This window comes from Hyalella azteca, unplaced genomic scaffold (assembly GCF_000764305.2).
Source record: "Hyalella azteca isolate HAZT.00-mixed unplaced genomic scaffold, Hazt_2.0.2 contig6566, whole genome shotgun sequence".
Lineage (NCBI taxonomy): Eukaryota > Metazoa > Arthropoda > Malacostraca > Amphipoda > Hyalellidae > Hyalella > Hyalella azteca.
The window spans coordinates 55,351-78,282 of NW_025936724.1; the positions used below are offsets into that span (position 1 = coordinate 55,351).

Genomic DNA, 22,932 nt, shown 5'->3' on the forward strand with positions numbered 1-22,932 from the left:
AGTTGATAGGCAATAAGTACAAAATATTCTACATGTTTGCGATATTGGTCATTTCTATACAAAACGTTTCGAATTTCAGTGATATTATCAGTTTATAACACATAAGTTGATCTACTTTCTTGCTAAATTTGACAACCCTGTTTTCGGCCGTTTAATTTGTTAAATTTATCACATCTACAGCATTACAAACAAACATTCTCCAACATCCTGCCGCTAACTATGTTAACTGCGCTAATATATAAACAGCTCTGCCGACCATAAACTGCCATCTAACCCAAACGTTTGACATCATGATCGGTTTTAGTCGTCTTAATTGCCATCGGTTGAAAATTTGAGGGGAAGATTGTTTTAGTTTCAAACGATTTTCGGTTGGATCGTTAGTGTCGTTGCATGAGACATGGTTTATGTCGAGTGCATTGAAAGCAGAAATTTCGCACATTCAGCTGAATGCCTCAACCCATTTGCTTGCCGTATCACACATTTGACTCTGAAAGCATTACTAAAGTAATTCTATTCTCTGCTCTCACTGTAAACTTGAAATGATTTATTTCACAAGCTTTGCCTAATCTCGCTATCGTGATTACCATTTGTCTGGCTTTCTCCTCTTTGAACTCACTTTCTTACTAACATTTTATTAATTCCGTAAGTAGATGTTTCAAAAAAAATGTGTGTGTTGAAACTAGATCTGAAAATTTCTCTTCTTTATTAATCAATTTTGTTACAGGCGAAGTATTTTAGTCTGCGTGGATGCTGTTGAAGTGATTTACTGACAACGTAATGCGATTTAAATATTGTCCTATTTTCTCTATTTATCAAGTAAGAATGTCCGTAAGAATACCATTAATTGGCGGAAGGTATCTCACTTCCAAACCATTATTTTATGCATTTTCCTATTGTGGCATAATGTTCCGTGCTTCATTCCAGAAGACGATTTTGGGAAAAAATACTCTTAACATTGAACTTGAGGCTCTGAAATAATGCCTTTGGGGTACTGTTTTTATCATGTTCTTTTACATGATAAAATCAACCAAAATGTATTCTTCTGCATTTAATAACCTAGCTTTTTCTGACGTACCTGTAACGCAGCGTGAAAGATCAACATTAATCATCTATCTTCGCTTCTTTTCGAATTTTTACTAAATTTCTAATGCTTACCATTCACGGCCTTTTCGAAGGGATGGATGCTTCACTCACGCTCCAGATGAACGTTTAATTTTTTGTTCCTGCTTTTGACGCAACATCTAATTATTGGATGACGCTGGAAGCAAAATAAACGCTTCAGTTTTGCCACTTTGATCATAAGTGGCAAATATTGACGTATAGCAGCCTCATTTTCACGCTGATTTAACCATTAGGGTCGTGAAATGGTGGCGCTGTCGCTGCCCTGGCGATTGGGTTCGCGCTGCTAAACTCAACCTGCAAGAAGCGCTCAACACTCGCATTCCCAACGCTGTGCTCAATTTTGCCTTCAAGCTCCGGTTTAAGCAGGTCTTTTTCTTGCCACAAACTAATTCTGTTCTTGCTACTTAGGCCTGGCCTACCTCGGTCGAAATCCCTAGCAATGTTTAGGTACGGATTAGCTTCTGGTATAAATCTCCTCAACTATCACCATGACGACTTAGTTGGCCAAGCCTTTCATTTCAGAGCCTACTGAGTGTTTAAACCTATAAGGAAAATACTCAGGCTCCTATTAATCCTTGGCTTATGACAAGAGAGCACAAACTTGCCAGTTGACTAGTGGCCGAATTCTCCTTCATAAAATATCAAATATTCAGCAGTGAATCATGATATATGTTCATGAATCAGATCCTGTCGCTCATATGGATGTAAAGTTTAATATTATCATCCTCTGGATCCGGTCAATAATGTGGGAAGATCTAGAGCCCAAGTTTAACCTTGTACAAAATACACTGAACGTTTTGCGGCTGAGTTAAGGAGGGAATAAAAGACATCCAGAAGCTGTTCCGTGCCTGAATAATCGGATTTAGTTGGTAGTGCTCTGGCTTTTAGCGTAATTTACGACGTTGACGATGTTCGCACTCTAGTTCGTTCGTCGATATTGCATCTCCGTGTCCAGTTACACAATCTTGCGTCCTTGTTTTTTAACAGCTTGTTCGTGAGTTGTGTGTCGTTTCATTTAGTAGATTTCTTGCCAGCTCGCACTCCTGTCGAGAAATAATTCAACTTACTGATTGAATGAATGCAAATTGCATGAGGATTCGTTGGAACCTGACGGCCGAACAACATGACTGTCCCTATTTACTCTCGTCCAGCTTGGTAATTTTGATAGACTTATGAAAACAACGTGGAGGAAATGGACATTTATTTCAACTTCTTTCATCAACTATAGAAGACAACCCGACGCCAGATTTAATCCTTGGCGCTCTGTACCAAATGAGTATTTCATTGGGAGATTAGGTGACTCTGCAGACGGGCAGGATGCAGTTAGTGTGTTAAGGTGCCATTAAGAACATCCGCCTCAACCTCGCATTCCTATGTAGAAGCAATTGCCATCATTCATTCCACTCTCTGAACGCTTCACATTTTCTGAACACAATGATCGTTTTTATTATGTTAAGATAGCGTTCGTTTACTCATCGTACGATATTTTTGTTCCCTCAATCACCCAATGTTGGGCATTCACACTGAAATTTACTCGACTATAATTTTTAATGACAAATATTTTTTTACGTTGCTTAAACAAAATTGTTATTTATTTCGCTTTTGAAAAGGTTATAATTATGTTGACGCTAACTGATCTTATAAATATCTTCGGTTAGCGCTCTCAGAATTTTTGAGCGCCTTCCAATAAATTTTATGACTAGTTGGTACACGTTTAGAACGAAATTTAAATCTAAATACACGACACTCAATTAGTATGAATGTGTTTCCACAACTCATTCATGAATTCATCAAATGAAATCTATGCTTATCAGACCATGGTTATAGACTACCAGGAATTCTTGGATCATACTAGGATCCCTCAGTTTAGAATACGACTGTTGTTCTTTCATTGTGGAGTTGCTGCTTATGTTTGCAACTAACTCTTCCACTCGACTTTCAACAGCCAACATACTCATGGTGCTGCGAACAATGCAAGCGCTTTTAGTGCATAGATATTCTGGCCGTATTATTGCATATTTTTACTAACACGGATAATTTCGCTAATAATGTGCTCTTTAATTTCAATACTTGTTCTTCGCAGTTTTTGCTTGTTTATAATGCATCACTTATTAATATCATGATGTTGTATAATCTTTATTTTCTGTAGTTGAATGTGTGCATTGTTCTTATTGCTAATTGAAGACCATCACATATTTGCACAAGTTTGTTATAAATTGTTGCTAAGTATCCTCGGCATTTCGACCTTCAACCTGGACTTTTTTTATTGGTCCTTCTTACGCGTATGTTAAATTTTTGCCTTTTTTATTACACTATGCCATCGCCAAATGGCAAATTCATTGGGCGATCAAGTTTCATATAATTTCCAAAATGGTTTGAAAAAAAAAATGGTTTGGTTTGCTGCACTTTGTGATGGTCTTCAAGTAGGTGACACTATAGATGTGCTCCGGCTCCAGAACAACGGCTGCAACTACTTAACAGTCTATATTTTTCTGACTCATCAGTTGTTTAATGTCTGATTTCTCATCATATTTATTTCCCCATTTTCTTCATCGCTTTTCATTCGCGAACTCATCCTCCACACCTCGGCTTGGCTCTCCAATCTACTGCTTTGGACCAACGTGTCTGCCCCCTGCCTGCCTGTGCTACGGATCGATCATCTTGGTCATCCTGCTCGTTTGCATCCTGCTTTCCTGCCTTCGCCTTGATCGGATCTGCCTGCGTTCGATCTATCTTACGATGCTGCACGCTTGCATCTGCCGTGCCTGTCCTCCGGTCACGGAATCGGCTTCCTGGGCATCCTACTTGCATCTGAGGACATCGCGCACGATGGGCTATTGCATTAATTTTTGTTTAATATGCTATGCTACGTGTTGTCTGGTCTCTGCATCTTCTCTGTTAATCTTATATTAATGCTTGTTTGCCTGAAAATTATTCTGCTTGCATGCTGAGGTCTGCTATTTTCAAATTTTTGATGCGGCTTCAATTTCGGTTCTTGTGTATTTTTGTTGATTGTCGATTGATTGTTTGTTTGTACTGGTATTAATTTTTGGTTGATTGTTGATCGAGGGAACTTTCTCAATTGTTTACGATGATGGAATTCTTCGATGTTGTGGATGATGGAATTCTTCGATGTTGTGTTCGACGCTGGCATGATGAGTTGTTTTTTGTTTTTGCTACCCTGGACGCTTCAATCATATTTTATTTTCCTTTCCTACGATCCCCTTTGTTTTGAAATTATTCCCCTACGATTGATCCCTTCCGTGATTGGCTTTGGTTTGTTTACGTCCATGGTGTTATTATCGGTCAACATTGTAATCTCGTTCAATCGCTGATGCACTCTATTGACTATTGATTTTGCGATAACATGATGTTGTTGTTGCATTGTCGACTCCTACTGTGGTATTTCGGTCTTACTGGCCTTGACCCGGCGCATTGGGTCTCAATTTACCCGTAATTGTTTCGTGATTATTCGTAATAAACTACAAAACACAACAGGGTGGTCAAGTCTTGGCGCTCACAGCACCCTGGTCGCATGCTGAAGGCTTATAAAGTCGATATCAGAGCAGCTACCGGCACTAAGTTACCAAATGCGATCCTCAACGCAGTTTATAAATTTTTCCTGAGGAGGGTAAGTAAACTGCATCCTATTAAAGTCAAATATTCAAAATCAGATGGAATATTCAAAACATGGAATCTAACTAATAATTCGTTATCCGATCCCGTTTTACCTATAGCTGTGTTGTATTTTATCGATCAGGATTGTTTACCTAGATTATCTCCACGATTTGGTGGCGTCCGTATCTGATAACACGTAGCCACCTCGATGGAATCTGAAATAACTGTAGTTCCATGCACTGTAAAGTAACGTCATTGGTTAAAAAAAATAATTCAGCTCCTTTGCTGTCACAAATTCGTTTGAGAACTTGAATCGTGGCTGATAAAGAGCATAAATAAAGGTACTGATGGAGGAAGTTCCGAGGGGGCGTTCGAAACAAATGCATATTTTTCCCTACGAAAAAGATTGCTTTTCGTCCTAAGTAGTATCGGGTTAGTTGAGTAGAGATATGTTCGTCGATTGGGAAAGTTTTTGCATCGGCTGTAGCAAGTGTTTCTTCATCGGTTAATAGTTGTTGTTGTTGTTGATTTCCTGGTTCTGGTGTGAAGCAATCATGAGGTGTCCAGCTGCTCGGAAATGTTTTTCAAATATTAAAATATATTGTTGCAATTTGTTCGTTGAGAAAGTTTTCTAGTCAGTTCTAGCAAGTCTTTCTATCCCTGTTGGCAGTATATGCTGTTGTTCATGTTTCTGGTGTCATCAACTGTTGATCGGCCTGGTATTCAAGTATTAAAATCTGTTCCTGTATCTCATTAAGACGTTGATGTCACCCCGTTTAAGTTTCCTATTGTTAACTTCAGTTCGGTCTCTGTTGTTTGTCTTGTATCCTTGTGAGTACGGCAGTTTATGTATATAAATGTTTCACGTAAGTATATGTTGTCTTATAAAATAACTACCAGTTAATTTTATGAAGAGATTAGTTAAATGTTGATTGATGGATGTATTCATTCATTTTGATTTTTCGTGCTCTGTAAATTGAATGTTTTGCTCAATCTTGTGTGGTTCATACCAGTCATGGCAGATAATTTTTGCATTTTGTCTGAATTTTTTGACGCATTGATCAATCATTTCTCAAGTTAAAGATTAAGTGATTCTCGTGAGCGCTTTGTTAATATTAATTCAATTAGAATTCAGTTACATGTTTTAGTTTTTAACTTCACTATTGCCTCTAAATTATTACATCAGACCTGACATCAAAATTACGTACTAAACGGTCCTTGTATTAATTCAAAATTGATATTCTACTCGATACTAAATGCTTTAATCACCATCACCGTCTGGTGGTATTTTCAAATATTTGTTTATATTCACACAAATCTTTGTTTTGAAAATATGCCATACATAAACACTCATTTTATGAGTTTATAATACTAAACGGTCCTTGTATTAATTCAGAATTAATATTCACACAAATCTTTGTTCTCAATATATGCCATACATAAACACTAGTTTTACGAATTTATAATACTTAATTTTAAAGAATCCTTCGTTCCTGTTCTATGAACATTGTGTTCTCGCAGGCTGCCAAGAAAGTTCGCGCTCACGGCATCGGCGTCCACAAGCCTGAGGAGATCGAAGAGTTCGGCCAGAATGACCTCAAGGTTCTCAGCGACCTGCTCGGCGACAAGCAGTTCTTCTTCGGCGAGACTCCATCCACTGTAAGTCCTTTTTTGAAAGGCGAGAGTCCATTCGCTAATGATCCTTTACCCAACTGCAACTAACGTGTTGTAGAAAGTACAACACATGCTCAATTCTTTTGCTCAATTCATGCTCAATTTAGCAATTCACACACTCAACACGTGCTCAATTCTTTGTCCCAACGTATTAATAATCACCTTCAAATAATAATAATTATAATTCATTTGGTGAATTTAGCCTTGATTTGAGTTTTAAGCTACATCTTCTCATTTGGGATATTTGTCTTATCCTTTCCGCGTGCTTCTGTTGTACTCTTTAACCAGTCACTGTATTCGCAAACGTACCATCGTCTAAAGCTGGACTTTTTTTAATATTCGAATTTCCTACATGCGAAGTGCGACTTCGTAATGAATGTGGCAATTCTTGGCTTGTGGCTGAATTAATCTCTTAATCTTGTGGCTGAATTAATCTCTTAATCTTGTGGCTGAATTAATCTCTTAATCTTGTGGCTGAATTAATCTCTTAATCTTGTGGCTGAATTAATTTCACGCTTTACTTAACCAAGTCGCGAAATGTGAGAGCATTATGCTCATGTTTCCTTACAATGTACAAACACGGATAACCTCAAACTTAGCTACGGAAAGAATTAATTGTGTCTATATTTTCAAGAATTTTGCTATATCTTGCTTTTTAGCTCATTTTCTCATTTATGGAAAAAAGGCGCTATTGTGCTCGTCATGTCCGTCCGTCTGTCTGTCCGTCCGTGACCACGTTTTCATCGACTAGAAAATGCACTCTCACTCGCTGCAGTGAGTACCGAGTTATATTTTTTTGGCGTTCTTCATGTATTTCGAACGTTTGCGCGCTCAACGACGGTGTAACCCCATTAAAACTTATTTTCTAAGCCTCGTCTCACGCGATGTGAAGAGATGCCGCAAGTTCGGCGCCGTGCAGAATGCAGCGTTTGCCTGAGTCACCATCGATTGATGACGAGTCGGGAAAGGTCGCTGGGCGGGGCTTTGTTGGGAGGGGATCGTGGCGACAGAAATTTGTCTTGAATTCGCAGAGGTGATCGTTGAAATAAACGATTACAAAGACAGAAACAGAAATAAACGATTGCAAATACAGAGGCCGAAATAAACCATTGCAAAGACAGAAACTTGAATAAACGTTGAAATAAACGATTGCAAAGACGGAATCTGAAATAAACGATTGCAAAGACATAACCGAAATAAACGATTGCGAAGAAAAAACCGAAATAAACGATTGCAAAGACATAACCGAAATAAACGATTGCAAAGACGAACCGAAATGAACGATTGCAAAGACAAACTGAATTACGAGTTCTGCCCCGCACAATTAATCAGGAAATCATTAAGAATTTACTTGAATGCGACGGTGGTTATTATTGACTGTTCAACAGGTTGCAATTTTAGGATTAAATTCAATTAAGTGTTGACCGTACTTTTTTCGATAGTATTGACCGTAAACCGTATTTTTTAGCCAAAAATTAATCATCCTAAACACCTCTCAATGGACATCCGGTAATTCGCCGCATGTGTTCCACCTCCTAAGTCACCCTCAAGTCGCCCTCAAGATGTCTAGTGTGTTAACGCCTCGATGAGGGCAATGTAAACCTTAGGAATATTGATCTGTGTGAGTCATCCGTTGACTCACGCTCCAAGCACGCTGCTTGCCTACTCATTTATTCACCAGGCGCCTCCCACAACAGTGATATGAACGCATCGTGTCTTTGCCTTTCTTCGCTCTAATCGTTAATGGCTTTTATGCGTCACGTTTTGCTTTGATGTGATAGGGAATCATGGCCGACGTCGTTCTTTCTTGATCATTTATGCAGCGAGGTTAGCCAGAAATTCGTTATATCACGGCCGTTTTTTGCTTCATAATTTATTTATCTTGATGATAGACTAGTGTTCGAATTTTTTCGACTTATTCATCGTTTTCATCTAAAATTTGTTAGAATAAAAATTTCTATCACGAATCTGAGAGATATCATATTTCAGTATCATTAAAACTATTGAAACCGTGATACAATGGCTTCTAATTAACAACTAATATCTAATTAACAATTTTATAATAACATACAATTGTGTCCTTGAATAAATTGTGTCTGGATAACCGAATTATGTAATTTAATTCCAATTTTTTTCAGCTTGACGTGGTTGCGTTCGCGAACCTGGCGCAGTTGGTGTACATGGACCCCGAGGTGAGCTACAGCCTGCGCGACTGGCTGCTGGAGAACTGCGCCAACCTCAAGGGCTTCTGTGACCGCCTCAAGGATCGCGCCTTCCCCGACTGGGAGGAGATGTGCTCGACATTGGACTTGAACTCCCATCTCCCCAAGCCTCCTCCTGAGGAGGAAAAGAAGAAGGAAGAAAAGGAAGAAGCCAAGGAGAAGAAGGAGGACGTCAAGGAAGAGAAAAAGAAGGAAGAGGAGAAGGAGACTGATGAGAAAGAGAAGGCTCAAAAAGAAGAGGACGCTGCAGATAAAGATGACAACAAGAAAACCGAAGAGAAGGAAAAGTAAACTGTTTCTGTGGCTGAAAAGTTGCCCATGATTTTTTTGTAACAAAAGTGCAGATGAGGATTGCGACTACAATGATAATATGGATTATGAAGAGTAAACCAAATCAATTTGTATTATACGATAACGAAGTAGGTGTTAAAATTGAAAGGAGCTTTACTTTATTTGGAGTTTTAGCTTGTTTCATACAGCGAATCTTCACCCCTTTTGTATAGTAATTGTTAAGTCCCAACTAGAAAGCGCTCACTTGGCAGCCTTTGCTTCTTTTGGCCTTTAGACAGAACAATTTTGATTCTTTGGGGGCATTTGAAGCTCTCGAGTCGAGCATTCCTTGGCATTTTTGCCCACTCAAGTTTGGATAACGAAACCTGACCTGTCTTTTTGTTAGTTTTGCGCTTGCCTTAAGCATCCAAATATTATCTCCTCTTTCCCTTGATCTCTTCGTTTTATCTAAATGGTAATTAAACGCAATGAAATGCTATATCTACTTGCCATTGGTTTACGCTTCCTATTACTGGATTTGTTTACTACGTAAAATTGTTCACTACATTTGAGTGTGGAACTATGCTACTGAACTCCTCCAGAGTTCCGTATTAAGGCCTGAAATTTTAGGATTCGTAAATCAGCTCTTCATTTGATAACTTTGTGTCCAACTTGCTATCTCGAACAAATGAGGTTTATCCCAGCAAGCGCTCAGATTGTTTTTCCGTGTCGTTCAGTTCGGCGCCGCGGATTTCCCAAATGAACTAGTTTTAAGTGCATCGTATTCTAGCTCTCTGATATTTCTAAAGAATAAAGTTATTTTTTTCAATGCGGTCTTAGCTTCTGACTGTTCTCGTATACGTTACAATATACTCATCACGTCTGTCCGTAAACGCTCGTTTTTATCTGAACTTGAGTACGAGGGCTGCGAAGCTGTTATTGTATCTGAACTCGTTTGGTTTTAATGTGGAAGACTGGTTTTTTGCCTATTAAATAATGACACTTGGGGGCGAGCTTGCCTTCATTTTCAATGGCGGATTTTTTATGGTTCTGACTAAATTGGATTTTGATGAAGATTGCACGTAGATGAATTCCTGTAAAATTTTTCTTTTCTTGTCTATAAATAAAAATACTCTTCTATTTGCGTATGAAAGACCAGCCATTTTGAGCTTATTTTTGCGTAAAAAAATAAAACCATAATTTTAACTAGGAAATTGGCCGACGCCGCTTGCAAATGTGAGCAAACCTTTTGTGTGTATGGCCGTGAAGAAATGAGAATGCGCCAGTATTGTGAGCGCTGCATATGATTATAGATAATTGATTATTGCTCACTTCAGTAGTGCTGTAATAGTTGAATGAGGTTGACGGTTTTTGGATAATTTCGTCAAGAAACTGGTGTTCCCAACGTGACATATTGCCCTTGCGTGTTAATTCTTTTAAATGCTTGCTAAATGTCCAACTCTAGGCTTGTCTGTTAGTGTACCATAGGTCATCGTCGATATAAATACCCTTCCACGAGGGTCAACTTAATCAATTGGCCGTGTAATTCCAGTGTACTTCAGTTTCGCCAACGAGGCTCAGTCAGCGTTAATGCTCTTGAGATTGAATCGCTTAATTCGTTCCCACATAGGAACCGCGCAAACGAATATTGTTTATCTGCACTTCAAAATACGCCTTCTTCATGGTTATTAAGTTGAAGGTATCCCTGCGTTGAGTAACTTGAGCTATAGTTATCTAAGATTTCAAACGGCTGTTTTGGAGACGTGCTCTTTGCAAGAAACTATAGCAAAACAACTGAAGCGGGGAGTGATATAGAACGGGGAACACCTTTCCATGCGCAGCAAAATATCTTAACTGAATATTTTAATTAAAGCTGATGAATTGTGATGAGTCTCCATTATATGAATGTTTTACTACTTACTATTGATGACCCGACTCGTCGAGTTTCGTTGAGGATCAATGTTTAGGCTGTACTCCGCGTAAATAATACTACTTAATCGTCCCCTATCTCGGTCATTGTTGTCGAAGGATCAAGGTCTCCTCCAGTAAAGATGGAGGAAGCAAACTTGGAGTTTTACGATTCGGCATCAATCGGTCTGAGATTAGATCTCTCTCTTTCTATCTGTAACTTGCTACTACGTTATAAAATTTTTTAGATTTAAGTTTTTCACTTTTTCGGTCTATAGCATCCGACGCCACGTCTTGTGACAGGACTTGTGGTTGTTGACGGCTTCACTAAGCAAGAATAATTTTTTCGAAGCGGAATCCCGAGTTGCACTTTCAAAATAAAATCCGCATGAAAGGATTGTAATTTGTTGTAATATGATTGTCTCATTACTTCAAAACCCTTCGAGACTAGAATTTCCTATGATGTTGCGTGCCTTTTAACAATTTTGAGGTTATTTTATACGTTTCCTTTTGTCAAAAATGAAGGCATTTCATGTCAACAACCACTGGTGTTCCACTAACAAGACGTGGTACGAAATTAAAAACGCACAAGGATTTTTTCACACTCCGACACGGCTCTCTCAAGTTGATCATGACACTAGGTTAAGCGCTTTCTCGCTGTACATTATTTTTGTAATGAGTGTTAGATCAGGCCGTTCACTACAAAATCAGAAATTTAAAATGGTCTTTATATTTATTGCAGTTCATTTTACTTAGTTGAGCCTCTCTCTTATGTCGGTGTAGTAACAATAAATCTTTTTAACACTTCGGCGATGTTTTGTTACCTTCCAGTTAATTAGAAAAATATATGTGCCCGTTCCTATATTCTCAACAGGTGATACGTACGTGCAACCATAAACTTTTGAGGCAAGGAATGCCTTTCCTCCATTTTTAACAGGATTCACTTATAATTACCGTAGACAAAAGAAACATTTTCCAGTGGTCACCACACTGTTATGTTTGGGCTTTGTTGTCAAGCTGGCGCGTTTCGATGCGCTTGAACACGTCGCTGATCTTCCCCATGACTTGTTCTTCTCGAATATGTTCTTTCACAGCGTCCGCGAGGACATCCAAGGAATGTGGAAGACGGTCCAGAACGATATGCAGCTCTGAGTCAGCCTGTCGTATTCGAATATGAATACAATTAATTTCATAAATTTACCATAGTTTCATTAATTTTTATTACAAAATAGTTATATCGGCAAAGGCTTACTAATCGTACCTGAAAAAAAAATGAAATGAAGGTTTTGAGGTATGAAGGTTTTTTTTTTTTGTAAGAAAGCACACGCTGAGGCAAACCTACACGACGCCGCAATAGTGCTGCACTTTCAAGATAGTGAGCGATTTTTAGTTGGATATTTTCTACTTTACAAATTGCCAAAACGAACAGTAATCTGGAGCCGATACGCAACTTCTGTCTTCCGGCACCTTCCGGGACCAGCGGCTGATCGTTAAATGCAAACCTATTGCAGTTGCTTGATGCATACCCTTATCTAATACACCAATTATCAACTCATCAATTAATATAATATACATTTATTACTAAAGATTAGCGGCTGTTCAGAAATACTACTAGGACAACCAGAGCATCACGGGAAATGCAGCAAATCTATGGGACCTCCGAGTGACACTCGATCGCTAAAAAAAAACTCGGACATTGGGTTAGGTTATAAAACAATCTTGTTTTCTCAACGGTGCACTGCAGTAACCGCTAGCAAGAAATCAAATAATAACAGATCTCGTTATTATTAAAAAGGCAAATGTTCTACCAATGATCTGATCTTGTTAACAAAGGCAGTACTGCTACAACGGGGTCGTCTGAAATTGGTACTATATTAATGGCAGTAGAACTAATCAAATTCAGATTACCTGATCCAGTGCCCGAGTGGCCTGCAGCAAGTGGCTTCCCATCTGCTGCAGCTCAGCAGAATAACTTGCTTTTTGTGACGCCAGTAAATTCTTCACTAGTTCCCAAATTTCTTGAGGATCATCGCTGCTGCGCAAAAATTGAGCTAAAATAGGCAATAAACTTTGTTGGTAGCTACAGTGACGTTTCCCTTAAATTCAAAATTTACTAAATTTTGGTCACAATATTTGGTTACACCACAATTATTTGAACATTGTTTTGTTTTATGAAGAAATCGTATTAGTTCCCCACACGACAACAGAGAAGCGGGGTCGGTTTTTGGAAACCAACACTAGTTTTCGGTTCATTTTACTGACAGTTTAGATACCAGCAAAAAAATTAAAGAAACGTTTTACCACTTACTCTTTTAAATATACTAGACTTTGAAACTTCAACAAAAGAACAGGAGCTGCCAAATAAGTATCCGCTACCTATGAAGCGCACGTTTGAACCACATTTTCAAAATATTTTCGCAAATCGTATTGGCTGGAAGATTCTTTAAAAACTCTGCACGATGAAAATATTGTTCTCAGGTCTTACGCAACACGTACCGATGCCTGGGAACTGTTATGTGAGCTAGGAACTACTGCACTAGGGACACGCCTTGCTCTACAGATTTGTCAACACTTAATAATATAAACTTGTCGATGCCTCAACGACAAATGATGCTTATATCTATGCATGCGAGTTGAGCAGCATAGCAACTCGCAATGCCGTACAAGCAAGTTTCGACACTTAAGCTCGTTTTGAGAAATCTGTTAGAATCCTTTGCTTACCAAAGGAATTATTAACGTCTGAAAGACTGTATTAACCTCTTACAGAAATAACATCCTAGCTCAACAATTACCTTCTAAATGAAGTATATAATTAACATTTTAGCGCATTTTCTCATTTATGGAAAAAAGGCGCTATTGAGCTCACCATGTCCGTCCGTCCGTCTGTCTGTCTGTCCGTCCGTGACTTCACGTTTTCGTCGACGGGAAAATGCGCTCTCTGTCACTCACTGCAGTGAGTACGGAGTTATATTTTTGTACATTGAGTAACTTTTTACAGCACAACTCACTTCGGGTCTGATGTGAGAAGCTGATCCGTAAACGGCGTTGCAAGTAAAGCTGGACAGTGGCTTGCCAGCGTCAGATTTTTGGAAACGGTTTCCAAGTACTGAACTTTAGCGAAGAGATTCACGTTGAGAACCACCAGCAGCAACGCGGAGAGCACAAGTGAAGTGTTGAGGATACCGTGAGCCCAGCTTATTCCTACGGAAAAAAATAAAGTTAATTCAATGCTATGAAGTCGCTAGAAGCGATTGCCAAAACATCCACGCCAGCGTTTGCGTTCAGATAACGCTCTTCATGTTGTGATTGATTCTTCAGAAAAACAATGAATATATTAAAACATTAAAAATAAAATAAAAAGCTGGTCTAAGATGGTTGTATGGGATTAGGTATAAAATGTTATAATATATCACATAAAAATCTACGGTGCTTAAGTTTTTTGAACGTTCATTATCACTAGCTTTCTGTGACAGCGTATAGGTCTGCAATATACGAGCATTCACCTGCATTTAAAACTGAAAAATTATAATCTTGGTTGAGATAACATTCATAACTTCTCCGCAGAGTTGCAAGTTTATCTACCCAAATTATGCGTCTAAACCCTCTGCCGCCTGACATTAGTAACCGGAGCAACATTGTCACGCGCCTACTTCCCAAAAAGAATACGTTCTAGTGAGCGCAAAATGACTTGCACTGATGGTTGCCGCCACGTACGACAACTTTAAAATGTTCTCTGTTGCGTACAAATGTCCTCAGGTTGCTACACTCAATAGTTTACGTATAAGTTAAGTTGAAAGTTATGTTCCCGGAGAGTGGCATACGGCGGTAAAGGGTTTAATTTAACTGTTAGAGCATCTATACATGCACGATTAGTGAGTTGCGCTTGCATGATTAATGTTTCGCATAAATATATAGAAACCAAAAAATTAAACCAAGGAGCACCTGGAAAAAGTGGCGCAGAAAAACTTCCTATTATATATTAAACACATTAAAACATTCGGAGGCATTATCCAAACATTCCTACATAACAACGATCCATGATAGCTTTTTGTGCATTTCGGACGTTAGGCAATATTATAACTTACTCTGCGCATCATCTTTTGTTTTCTTGTTGGAGTGGCCGAAGTCGCTAGATGTCGTTTTCGATCTCTTCTTCTTCCGTGCGTTCTGTCCGATAGCTTTGGCAGCGCGTACGTCTGAAGCAGACATGGAACCGATGGCATAGTCTCTCAACGCCGCCGCAACATCGCGATGGATGCCCTCCATGCCGGAGTAAGTGGCACGCTCCAACTGACCTGACGATTCAAGAGTTCAAAGCATTAAACGCAAGGTTGTTTACCAGACAATTCAAGAGTTCAGAGCATTCGAAATAAATATTATTTACCTGACAATTTAAGAGTTAAGAGCATTAGAAATAAATATTAATTACCTGACAATTCAAGAGTTCAAAGCATTCAACACAAATTTTATTTACCGGACAAATAATTAGTTCAAAGCATTAAACGCAAGGTTATTTACCAGACAATTCAAGAGTTCAGAGCATTCGAAATAAATGTTATTTACCAGACAATTCAAGACTTCGCAGCATTCCAAATAAATATTATTTACCAGACAATGCAAGAGTTCAAAGCATTCGACACAAGGTTATTTACCTGACAATTCAAGAATTTAAAGCATTCAACAAAATTTTATTTACCTGACAATTCAAGAGTTCAGAGCATTCGAAATAAATGTTATTTACCTGACAATTCAAGAGTTCAAAGCATTCAACACAAATTTTATTTACCGGATAATTAATGAGTTCAAAGCATTAAACTCAAGGTTGTTTACCAGACAATTCAAGAGTTCAGAGCATTCGAAATAAATATTATTTACCTGACAATTCAAGAGCATTCGACACAAGGTTATTTACCTGACAATTCAAGAATTCAAAGCATTCAACAAAATTTTATTTACCTGACAATTAAAGAGTTCAGAGCATTCAACACGAATGTTATTTACCAGACAATGCAAGAGTTCAAAGCATTCAACATAAGTGTTATTTACCAATCAAAATAAAGATCTTAGTACAAATGCTTAAATTTAAGACAGTTTAATATTAATATTGAAAGTTTCGAGAGCACATCAAGGTAACAAGAATATCACTGGATTCTGAGGTCTGAGGTCAGAATTTATAATAAACTTTGACACATTTAAATCGTAGTTTATGTTTTGCTGAGTTTAATCAGAAAAAATATAAGTAAGTCGTGTAGTTTATTCAACTTATTCACTATAGTTTATGTCTTCCGTCAAATTGAAGCCAGTGAACAACACCAAGATAACACATTTTAACACAAATGAAAACATGAACACTAATCTCTTTAATAATGAATTGGAAGATAAAGCGCCATTAAAGCGTATACTTTTTACTATCAGAACAGTTTTTTCGTTGTTTATATCCTTATATATACCTTTAAGGACTCCCCAGACGCTCTTCTTGTACTGTACGCTGGAGTAGCAGGAGTACTGACACCACTCCGTGACTCCAGCGATGACATCGTCTTGCACGTCCGCGGCTGAGACTCGTACGATGCAAATGTGGACGCTGATGTAGAACGAGTCGGCGAACGGAACTCCTTCGTTGTTTACCTCATTGTTGACCACGTAAACTTCTCCAGCTCGGGTTAGGTTAGACATCGTCTGAAGATAATTGATGTGAAAACTACGTAAGAACCAAAATTAATTGTCTGTAACTGTTACCTGGTACTTTTCTAATGGATGGTAACCACGTAAACTTCTCCAGCTCGGGTTAGGTTAGACATCGTCTGAACATAATTGATGTGAAAACAACGTAAGATGGTGACAGCGTAAACTTCTCCAGCTCGGGTTAGGTTACACATCGTCTGAACATAATTGATGTGAAAACTATGTAAGATGGTGACTGCGTTAATTAACTTCTCCAGCTCGGGTAAGGTGAGACATCGTCTGAACATAATTGATGTGAAAACTACGTAGTATGGTGGCCAATTAAACTTCTCTAGCTCGGGTAGGTTAGACATCGTCTGAACATACTTGATGTGAAAACTACGCACGAAACTCATAACTAACAAATTCTTTTGTTTGAGGAACCGAAACAACATGTTTGATATTGTTATTTCCCGTAGTGTTTGATGGAAATACTGAAATTATGTATTGAAAAACGTTTAAAATTACCTCTTACCGTCTATTTGTAATTTTTGTGTTCACAACCCCGGCGACTCGATGAGATAGCAACATGGCGGGGAAAATTGGGATTGACTCTCATATGAAGTGCAATAATTACTGTATCATGCCTGTATGACAAAACTCTTGAATCCCGATAGCTATAGAGACTTTTATTCCTTAAGTAATAGCATTAGCTGATATTCAAAATTGCTTTCACTCCCAAGCCTCGGTTCTATTTAAATGTGAGATAGAAAGCTATATGAACTGCCCTAGTATTTCTATGAACTGCCCTAGTAACATTGCATTTACTGCAGGTATCCGTGCTCAGATTTTCAGTAGTTGAGTATGAGTTAAGCTGTTTCCACACGCGCAAACTTATCGTCAGTCTTGCATGTCAGTCCAAAGTTTGACCGACAAGATGGACGACTGACGAGCGTCCACACTACTCAAACTTTCCCTCAGTCTAGTGCGCTCTCGGCAATGGAGAAGCTAGCTAGTACTGCTCGCTGCAGTGAACGCAGTTTGTGCCACCAAAATTAGGTTAAAGCGATGCAAACCTACGCGGTGGTCCCGAAAATGGTTTTAAAAATACCACAATGAGGTACCTGAGTTTCAGAGCAGTGGGACATCTTGCTCGTGAGAGGAATAGGGCAGTCGTAGGTGATGCTTCGTCGTGGCAACTTCGACTGGGGATCTGGAGACCACGGTGTAGCCGCGTAATCTGACGTCCATAGATTTTAGTCAATTTTACATGACATAATTTTCAAAAATTGCACGGTTATTCATGAAGACTCACCTGCTTACGTGTTTTCCTGTTGTAATAATTTCTGATTCAAAGCACCAGAATTACCTCAAATATGTATTTTGGTTGTGTAGAGAGAAAATTGCATTCACATTCCTTTCATCAAATCAAGGTAATACACTAAATAATCAAAATATATAACTCAGTACTCACAGCAGTGAGTGACAGAGAGCGCATTTTCTCGTCGACGAAAACGTGAAGTCACGGACGGACAGACAGACGGACGGACATGACGAGCATAATAGTGCATTTTTTCCATAAATGAGAAAATGCGCTAAAAAGAAAGATTATATAGCCGCTGCTCGACCTGAGTAGGTGGAACAGCTGATAGGCAGCATGAATATAAAAATCAATCTACCGTGGCCGTATCAATGTGTTCTCACGGACAGTGTGAGTAAAATAATTTGAGCTGACTCATTTTGCTTGTCGCTTTAGTTCCTTATCCTTGACTCGTGCTAATCATAACTAATTAGCAACAACGTCAAAATGATACTATGCACTAGACAATGTTTCAGAAAGGTAATATTTTTAAAATAAATTCTTCCATGACTGAAATTGTGCCAGTAATATGCTAATATCATAGTAAGTGCGTACTTGATATTAATATCTAAGAAAATTGCTGAAAACTTTTTTAAGCGAGCCAAATTTTACCGTAACCAAAACCAAACAATGGCAATAATGACACTGACTGGTAGCCTTCCTGGAGGCGAGCACGTCCAGCATGAACTTCTGCTGGAAGACGAGCAAAATTGTCTTGAAAATTGCTGGAAATTTATTTAAGCGAGCCAAATTTTACTGTAACCAAAACCAAACAATGGCAATAATGAGACTGACTGGTAGCCTTCCTGGAGGCCAGTACGTCCAGCATGAACTTCTCTTGCTGGAAGACGAGCTTGTAAGCTTCTTGCGCCCTCATGGGTAGCCGCTCCGTATGAGCCAGCCGCATCTCCGCGTGGTCTTTCGCCAGAGGGCAGGTGCATGTCCCTGTACAGCGAGACGAGCGGTGCTAAGCCAATGAGGAAATAAATGAATGATATATCAATAAATAACGGTGTCAGCGTTGTTTAGGCCATTAGATCTGTCGCTGATTTCTAAACATCGCAGAATTTACAGAGCTTGTTGCGGGTGTCTAACACGCAACTCACTGCTTCAAATTTTATGTGCTAAACCGCCCGGCCACCACGCAGAACTGTCGCAAGTAGCTGGGATCGAACCCACTTCTCAATGCTCCAATTCATGGTACTCAACTCTATACACTGGTCTACTCTGCTGATGGTAATCTCAGCAGCGACGATACCCAGACATCGTCAAGTGCATGTAGCCAAGTGACCTCCTTAAGATTAAAATTGTGTAATTTGTTAGGCTTTATACGTGAAAATTCGAGAATTTATTGCGTTCGGTCGCTCGGTCAGTCGAAATGTTTTCGGATAATTATTAGGTCAGCACGGCAATGGCACATTCTCCTACTTAAAAAGAAATTTTCACCAAAAATTTCGTTTGGCCGTACGTGCACCTCAAGCATTAAAAAAACTGAATTACTTGAAGCATTTCGGTTTTTATGAATATATGACCAACACTAAATGGAAAAATGTAATTAAAAATAATAACGTCAAAGAGGAAAATGGCGTTTCCTCTCGAAGAACCCATCATAAATCAGTTCGCTGCCTATGAAAGACAATGAATATTTACTATACTATAATAAGAACACTAACAAATAAGTTTATTTAGAACAGTCATTAGATATTTTCCTGTTATTCATTAAGGAAGACTCACCATTATACGATTTATCTATGTCGGGCATTGCAGAATTGTCCTGACCGTTCGGCACAGGATCAGGACCTTCTCCCATGATTATATAAATTGGGTATGTATATCTTAGTCCAAAAACACCGCTGCTTTAGTAAACTTATCTTGTCAATTTGCACAAAATTGTCATATAATAATTTTTCTAGAATGTTCTTAAGTAGGAAAGTAAATTTTCATATCACGACAACAGCATTAAACTAAAATAATAATTTGATTCTCCCGGGAACAGCTAATGAGTAGAGCTACATTTAGCCTATAGTAAAACATGCGATAAAATTAACGCATTATTGAATTCGATTCGGTGAAATAACACGTCAGCAGCACGCCTCTACTTACCAGGCAGCATAAATATAGACAGATTTAGATTTAAAACCTCAATGGAAGTCTTCCTTGCTATCTAATCAGTCCAGAATTAAATCGCGGACGCAACAATAACATATATACAAGTTTTACAGTACATCGATTTTGCCTCAGCACGATCTAATTTTCACACATTGCAATATGAGATTAAAAATACGTACAATGGGCACTATTAGATAAACTAATTTAAGAAAGGCGCACATTATAATTGAGACGGAATCGACAAGAATTTCATATACATAATTTTGTTTCATATCCATAGTAGCGCAACATTGTATAAAACATGGTAAGCAACGGCATTGCGGCATGCTTGACGGCATGAATGGAATATTGTCACGAGAACCCTTCTTTAGCCTCACTTGCAGCTTATAATTAATTTAGTAAGCGACACTGCATAGTTAATTAAGCAACGAAACATGTAAAAAGCTACAATTCAGGCCTCCACCACGGCACTGGCACACAACCAGTCCATGGACCGACTATCTATCGTACGTTCGAATGCAGAGCAATGAAAAATGACCATGATATCTTATCGTCTGCAACGTTATCTCTTGTACAGACAATGCAAGATGAGTGACAGATAATGAGTTGTTCATGTGTTTACTCACGTCTAAAATATGCCTGGAGATCATGAACAACTCGTACGATTCTGAAAGCTAATCTCTAACGACGCTGTGGATTTCGCTGCCTCTACTGATGTTCCCTTCCTTCAAGAAGACAATTTACCAGTCACGCGATAAAAGCGATTTTTGATCAGTGTTCGAAGAGAAATTTGGAATAGTAATACTTCGATATCGCTCTAGAAACAATCCTCCCACTTGTGTGAAGCCCCCGCCTTAATTTAGTTTATCGAGTCCATAGGACGCCTCGGGAACGAAGATTGGAAAATATGCCTTCATCGACCAATGTACGGAAAAGCCAGCATTAAGGAAAGGAAAGTGCGATTTAAAAACTCAGAAAAAATTGAGATCCACGAATAAGATGCAATGTTGCAAGATAATTTAAACTAGCCATTTATTGGTAACAGGAGTAACCTTGCATCCGAGGGACCGATAACTATCATGAAACGAGAGAATAATAAGTTCGTATCTCACAATGCACTGATACGTCACTCAGCGAAGCCTGAATCGTACTCTATTGTTTTGAAGTATGCAGGTTCATTAGAATATATTTGAACTAATATTCATGATTTCTTTTGAAGCGAGAAAGAAGAAGGAAAGAAACTGTAGTAATAGGTCTCGAACTAATAGAGCGGGTTGTAGACAAACCCGTAGCAGCGTGCAACGTTTAGTGGACTTACTTGGGGTCGACGTGCAAGTATTAGTGTGGTGAAACTCAGCACTTTCAGAGGTATGTCTTAACTCTTAAGGAATGTTTAGACGTGATCTGTGTTCCTGTTCTTCTGTAATTTAATTTGAAATTAGTTTGATTAACTAAGTTTTTGTTAAGAAATGCAATCTAGACATTATTTCTTTGTAGGGAGAGTATCGAGCCGTAACCTATACAGTATTGAATTGAGTATACTTTGCCGCTCCTGTGCTCAGTTGTCCATGTAGATAATCGGATTAATTCAATTAATATTATTAGATTCTCTTTAGTAACAGTTACCGGTTTTGTCGCTCTTCGTTCTGTTTTTTTTTTTCACTAAATTTATTTTAATACTCGGCACGCAAGCTCATCCAAATTCAAAACTAAAAATCTCTGTATAACTGGCGCGATTGCTAATTCGACGAAGACAAAGCTTACTTACGAATGGATATCGCAGATCCTGAATGCATTAATCTTCTCAAGTTTCGTGATGAAGTTCATATTTGTGCTGAATGTTTCGAAGTCATGCTGCAGTATATTATGAAGGCCAAGGTCAATGAAATTAACACTTCCTGAGTACTAATGTTCAATGTTTAGTATCTGTGTTATACGTATCACTCTTGTAGTGGATTGTCGGAGTGAGCCGTTTTCTGGAGGCGACCACAGACAATAACCACTACGTCTCCGTATTCTTCAGTTGTAACAGGAAGTGCGCTAACACATAGGTACCAGTATGAATGGAACTTATGTACGTGGTGCACTCTCAATCTTTAATGAGCCTGATATGCTTTCCATTTATCTATGATAACTTCTTCTTTTGTCCACTTTCTGAAACTTTGTTCTTCACTACTCGCCTCACGTCCGGACGGGAGCTATGATAACTCTTTTGGTTCTCAACGCCGGTCCCAATTTTTTTACCATTTTAAAATGATAAGTTGAACGGGAACGCAGCTAAACGTGTGCTGGCTTCAGTGATGTCCGATGCTTTTTGTCAGCAGTAGTTCATGCCCCCAGCAATCGCTTGCAAATTACTAAAAGTCGTTCGTTACTTATGAATAACTAGAATGATACATCCTTTTAATGTGAAAGATTAAAGTAAATTGCATATTGAATTTCATTTTTATTGAAATTCTAAATGTTAATTTTAAGGAAAATTATATTAAATTGACCAGTGGTTAAATTCAGTACCAAGATTGGAGCAGAGAGGCGCGGTTTCGATCCCATCTCGGTGCGCCAGTTTCTGGTCAGAATCGGCAAGGAGGCCGGGCGGTTAATTAAGCAGAGAAAATTTGAAGCAGCGAGTTGCGAGTTCAAGCCCGCAACAAAGTGGAGGTTCTGCCATGTTAAGAATCGGCGACAGGCCAAACGCTGAAACCGCTATATTATTATATTCACAATGCGATCGATGTATTCACAATGCGAAGAAGTCTCCCTTCAACTATTTGAAAATATTTCTAATTTAGACATAACATAACATAACATAGTGATGTCGGCTCTGAAGTGTAGGCCTGATGTGGCCTGTCGCCGATTCTTTTCCATTTCGTGCCTTGTTCATAGATCTAAACTCGTGTCATTTGACCGGATCTTTTCATGACTGGCGATATCCGAGATCTTTTTCCACACTATACTTTTCAATCATTACTCTCTCGTTGCAACCAT

At 38.7% G+C, this 22,932-nt stretch overlaps 3 protein-coding genes across 6 annotated transcripts in view; 1 reads left to right on the forward strand and 2 right to left on the reverse strand.

Annotated features, from left to right (window-relative positions):
- The window catches only part of LOC108666944 (failed axon connections), a 33,712-nt gene extending 22,091 nt beyond the window's left edge, over positions 1-11,621 (forward strand). The window contains exons 3-5 of one of the 3 annotated variants that reach the window (XM_018153916.2): positions 1,356-1,488; positions 6,262-6,399; positions 8,553-11,621. In XM_018153916.2, coding sequence (XP_018009405.1) covers positions 1,356-1,488; positions 6,262-6,399; positions 8,553-8,927 — 646 coding nt within the window. In that variant the 3' untranslated portion in view covers positions 8,928-11,621. Of the gene's footprint in view, positions 1-1,355; positions 1,489-4,620; positions 4,754-6,261; positions 6,400-8,552 lie in introns of all 3 variants that reach the window. The other 2 variants (XM_018153917.2, XM_018153915.2) reach the window with 2 other exon arrangements.
- On the reverse strand, positions 8,561-16,491 carry LOC108666943. 2 transcript variants are annotated; one of them, XM_047880900.1, is made up of 5 exons: positions 16,265-16,491; positions 14,900-15,109; positions 13,823-14,015; positions 12,723-12,846; positions 8,561-11,972 (listed from the first exon to the last, which is right to left on the reverse strand). In XM_047880900.1, the coding sequence occupies exons 1-5, from the start codon at positions 16,488-16,490 to the stop codon at positions 11,808-11,810; spliced, it is 918 nt and encodes a 305-aa protein (XP_047736856.1). In that variant the 5' UTR covers position 16,491; the 3' UTR covers positions 8,561-11,807. The 2 variants fall into 2 exon arrangements, with proteins under 2 accessions (XP_047736856.1, XP_018009403.2); XM_018153914.2 differs by having other exon boundaries at positions 12,723-12,849.
- A 73-nt stretch (positions 16,492-16,564) lies between these two features.
- Positions 16,565-19,853, reverse strand: LOC125178029. Its single transcript, XM_047880898.1, has 4 exons — positions 19,573-19,853; positions 18,634-18,783; positions 17,603-17,718; positions 16,565-16,618 (listed from the first exon to the last, which is right to left on the reverse strand). Exons 1-4 carry the CDS (start codon positions 19,646-19,648, stop codon positions 16,565-16,567), a joined length of 396 nt encoding a protein of 131 aa, XP_047736854.1. The 5' UTR covers positions 19,649-19,853.
- Between the last annotated feature and the right edge of the window lie 3,079 nt (positions 19,854-22,932).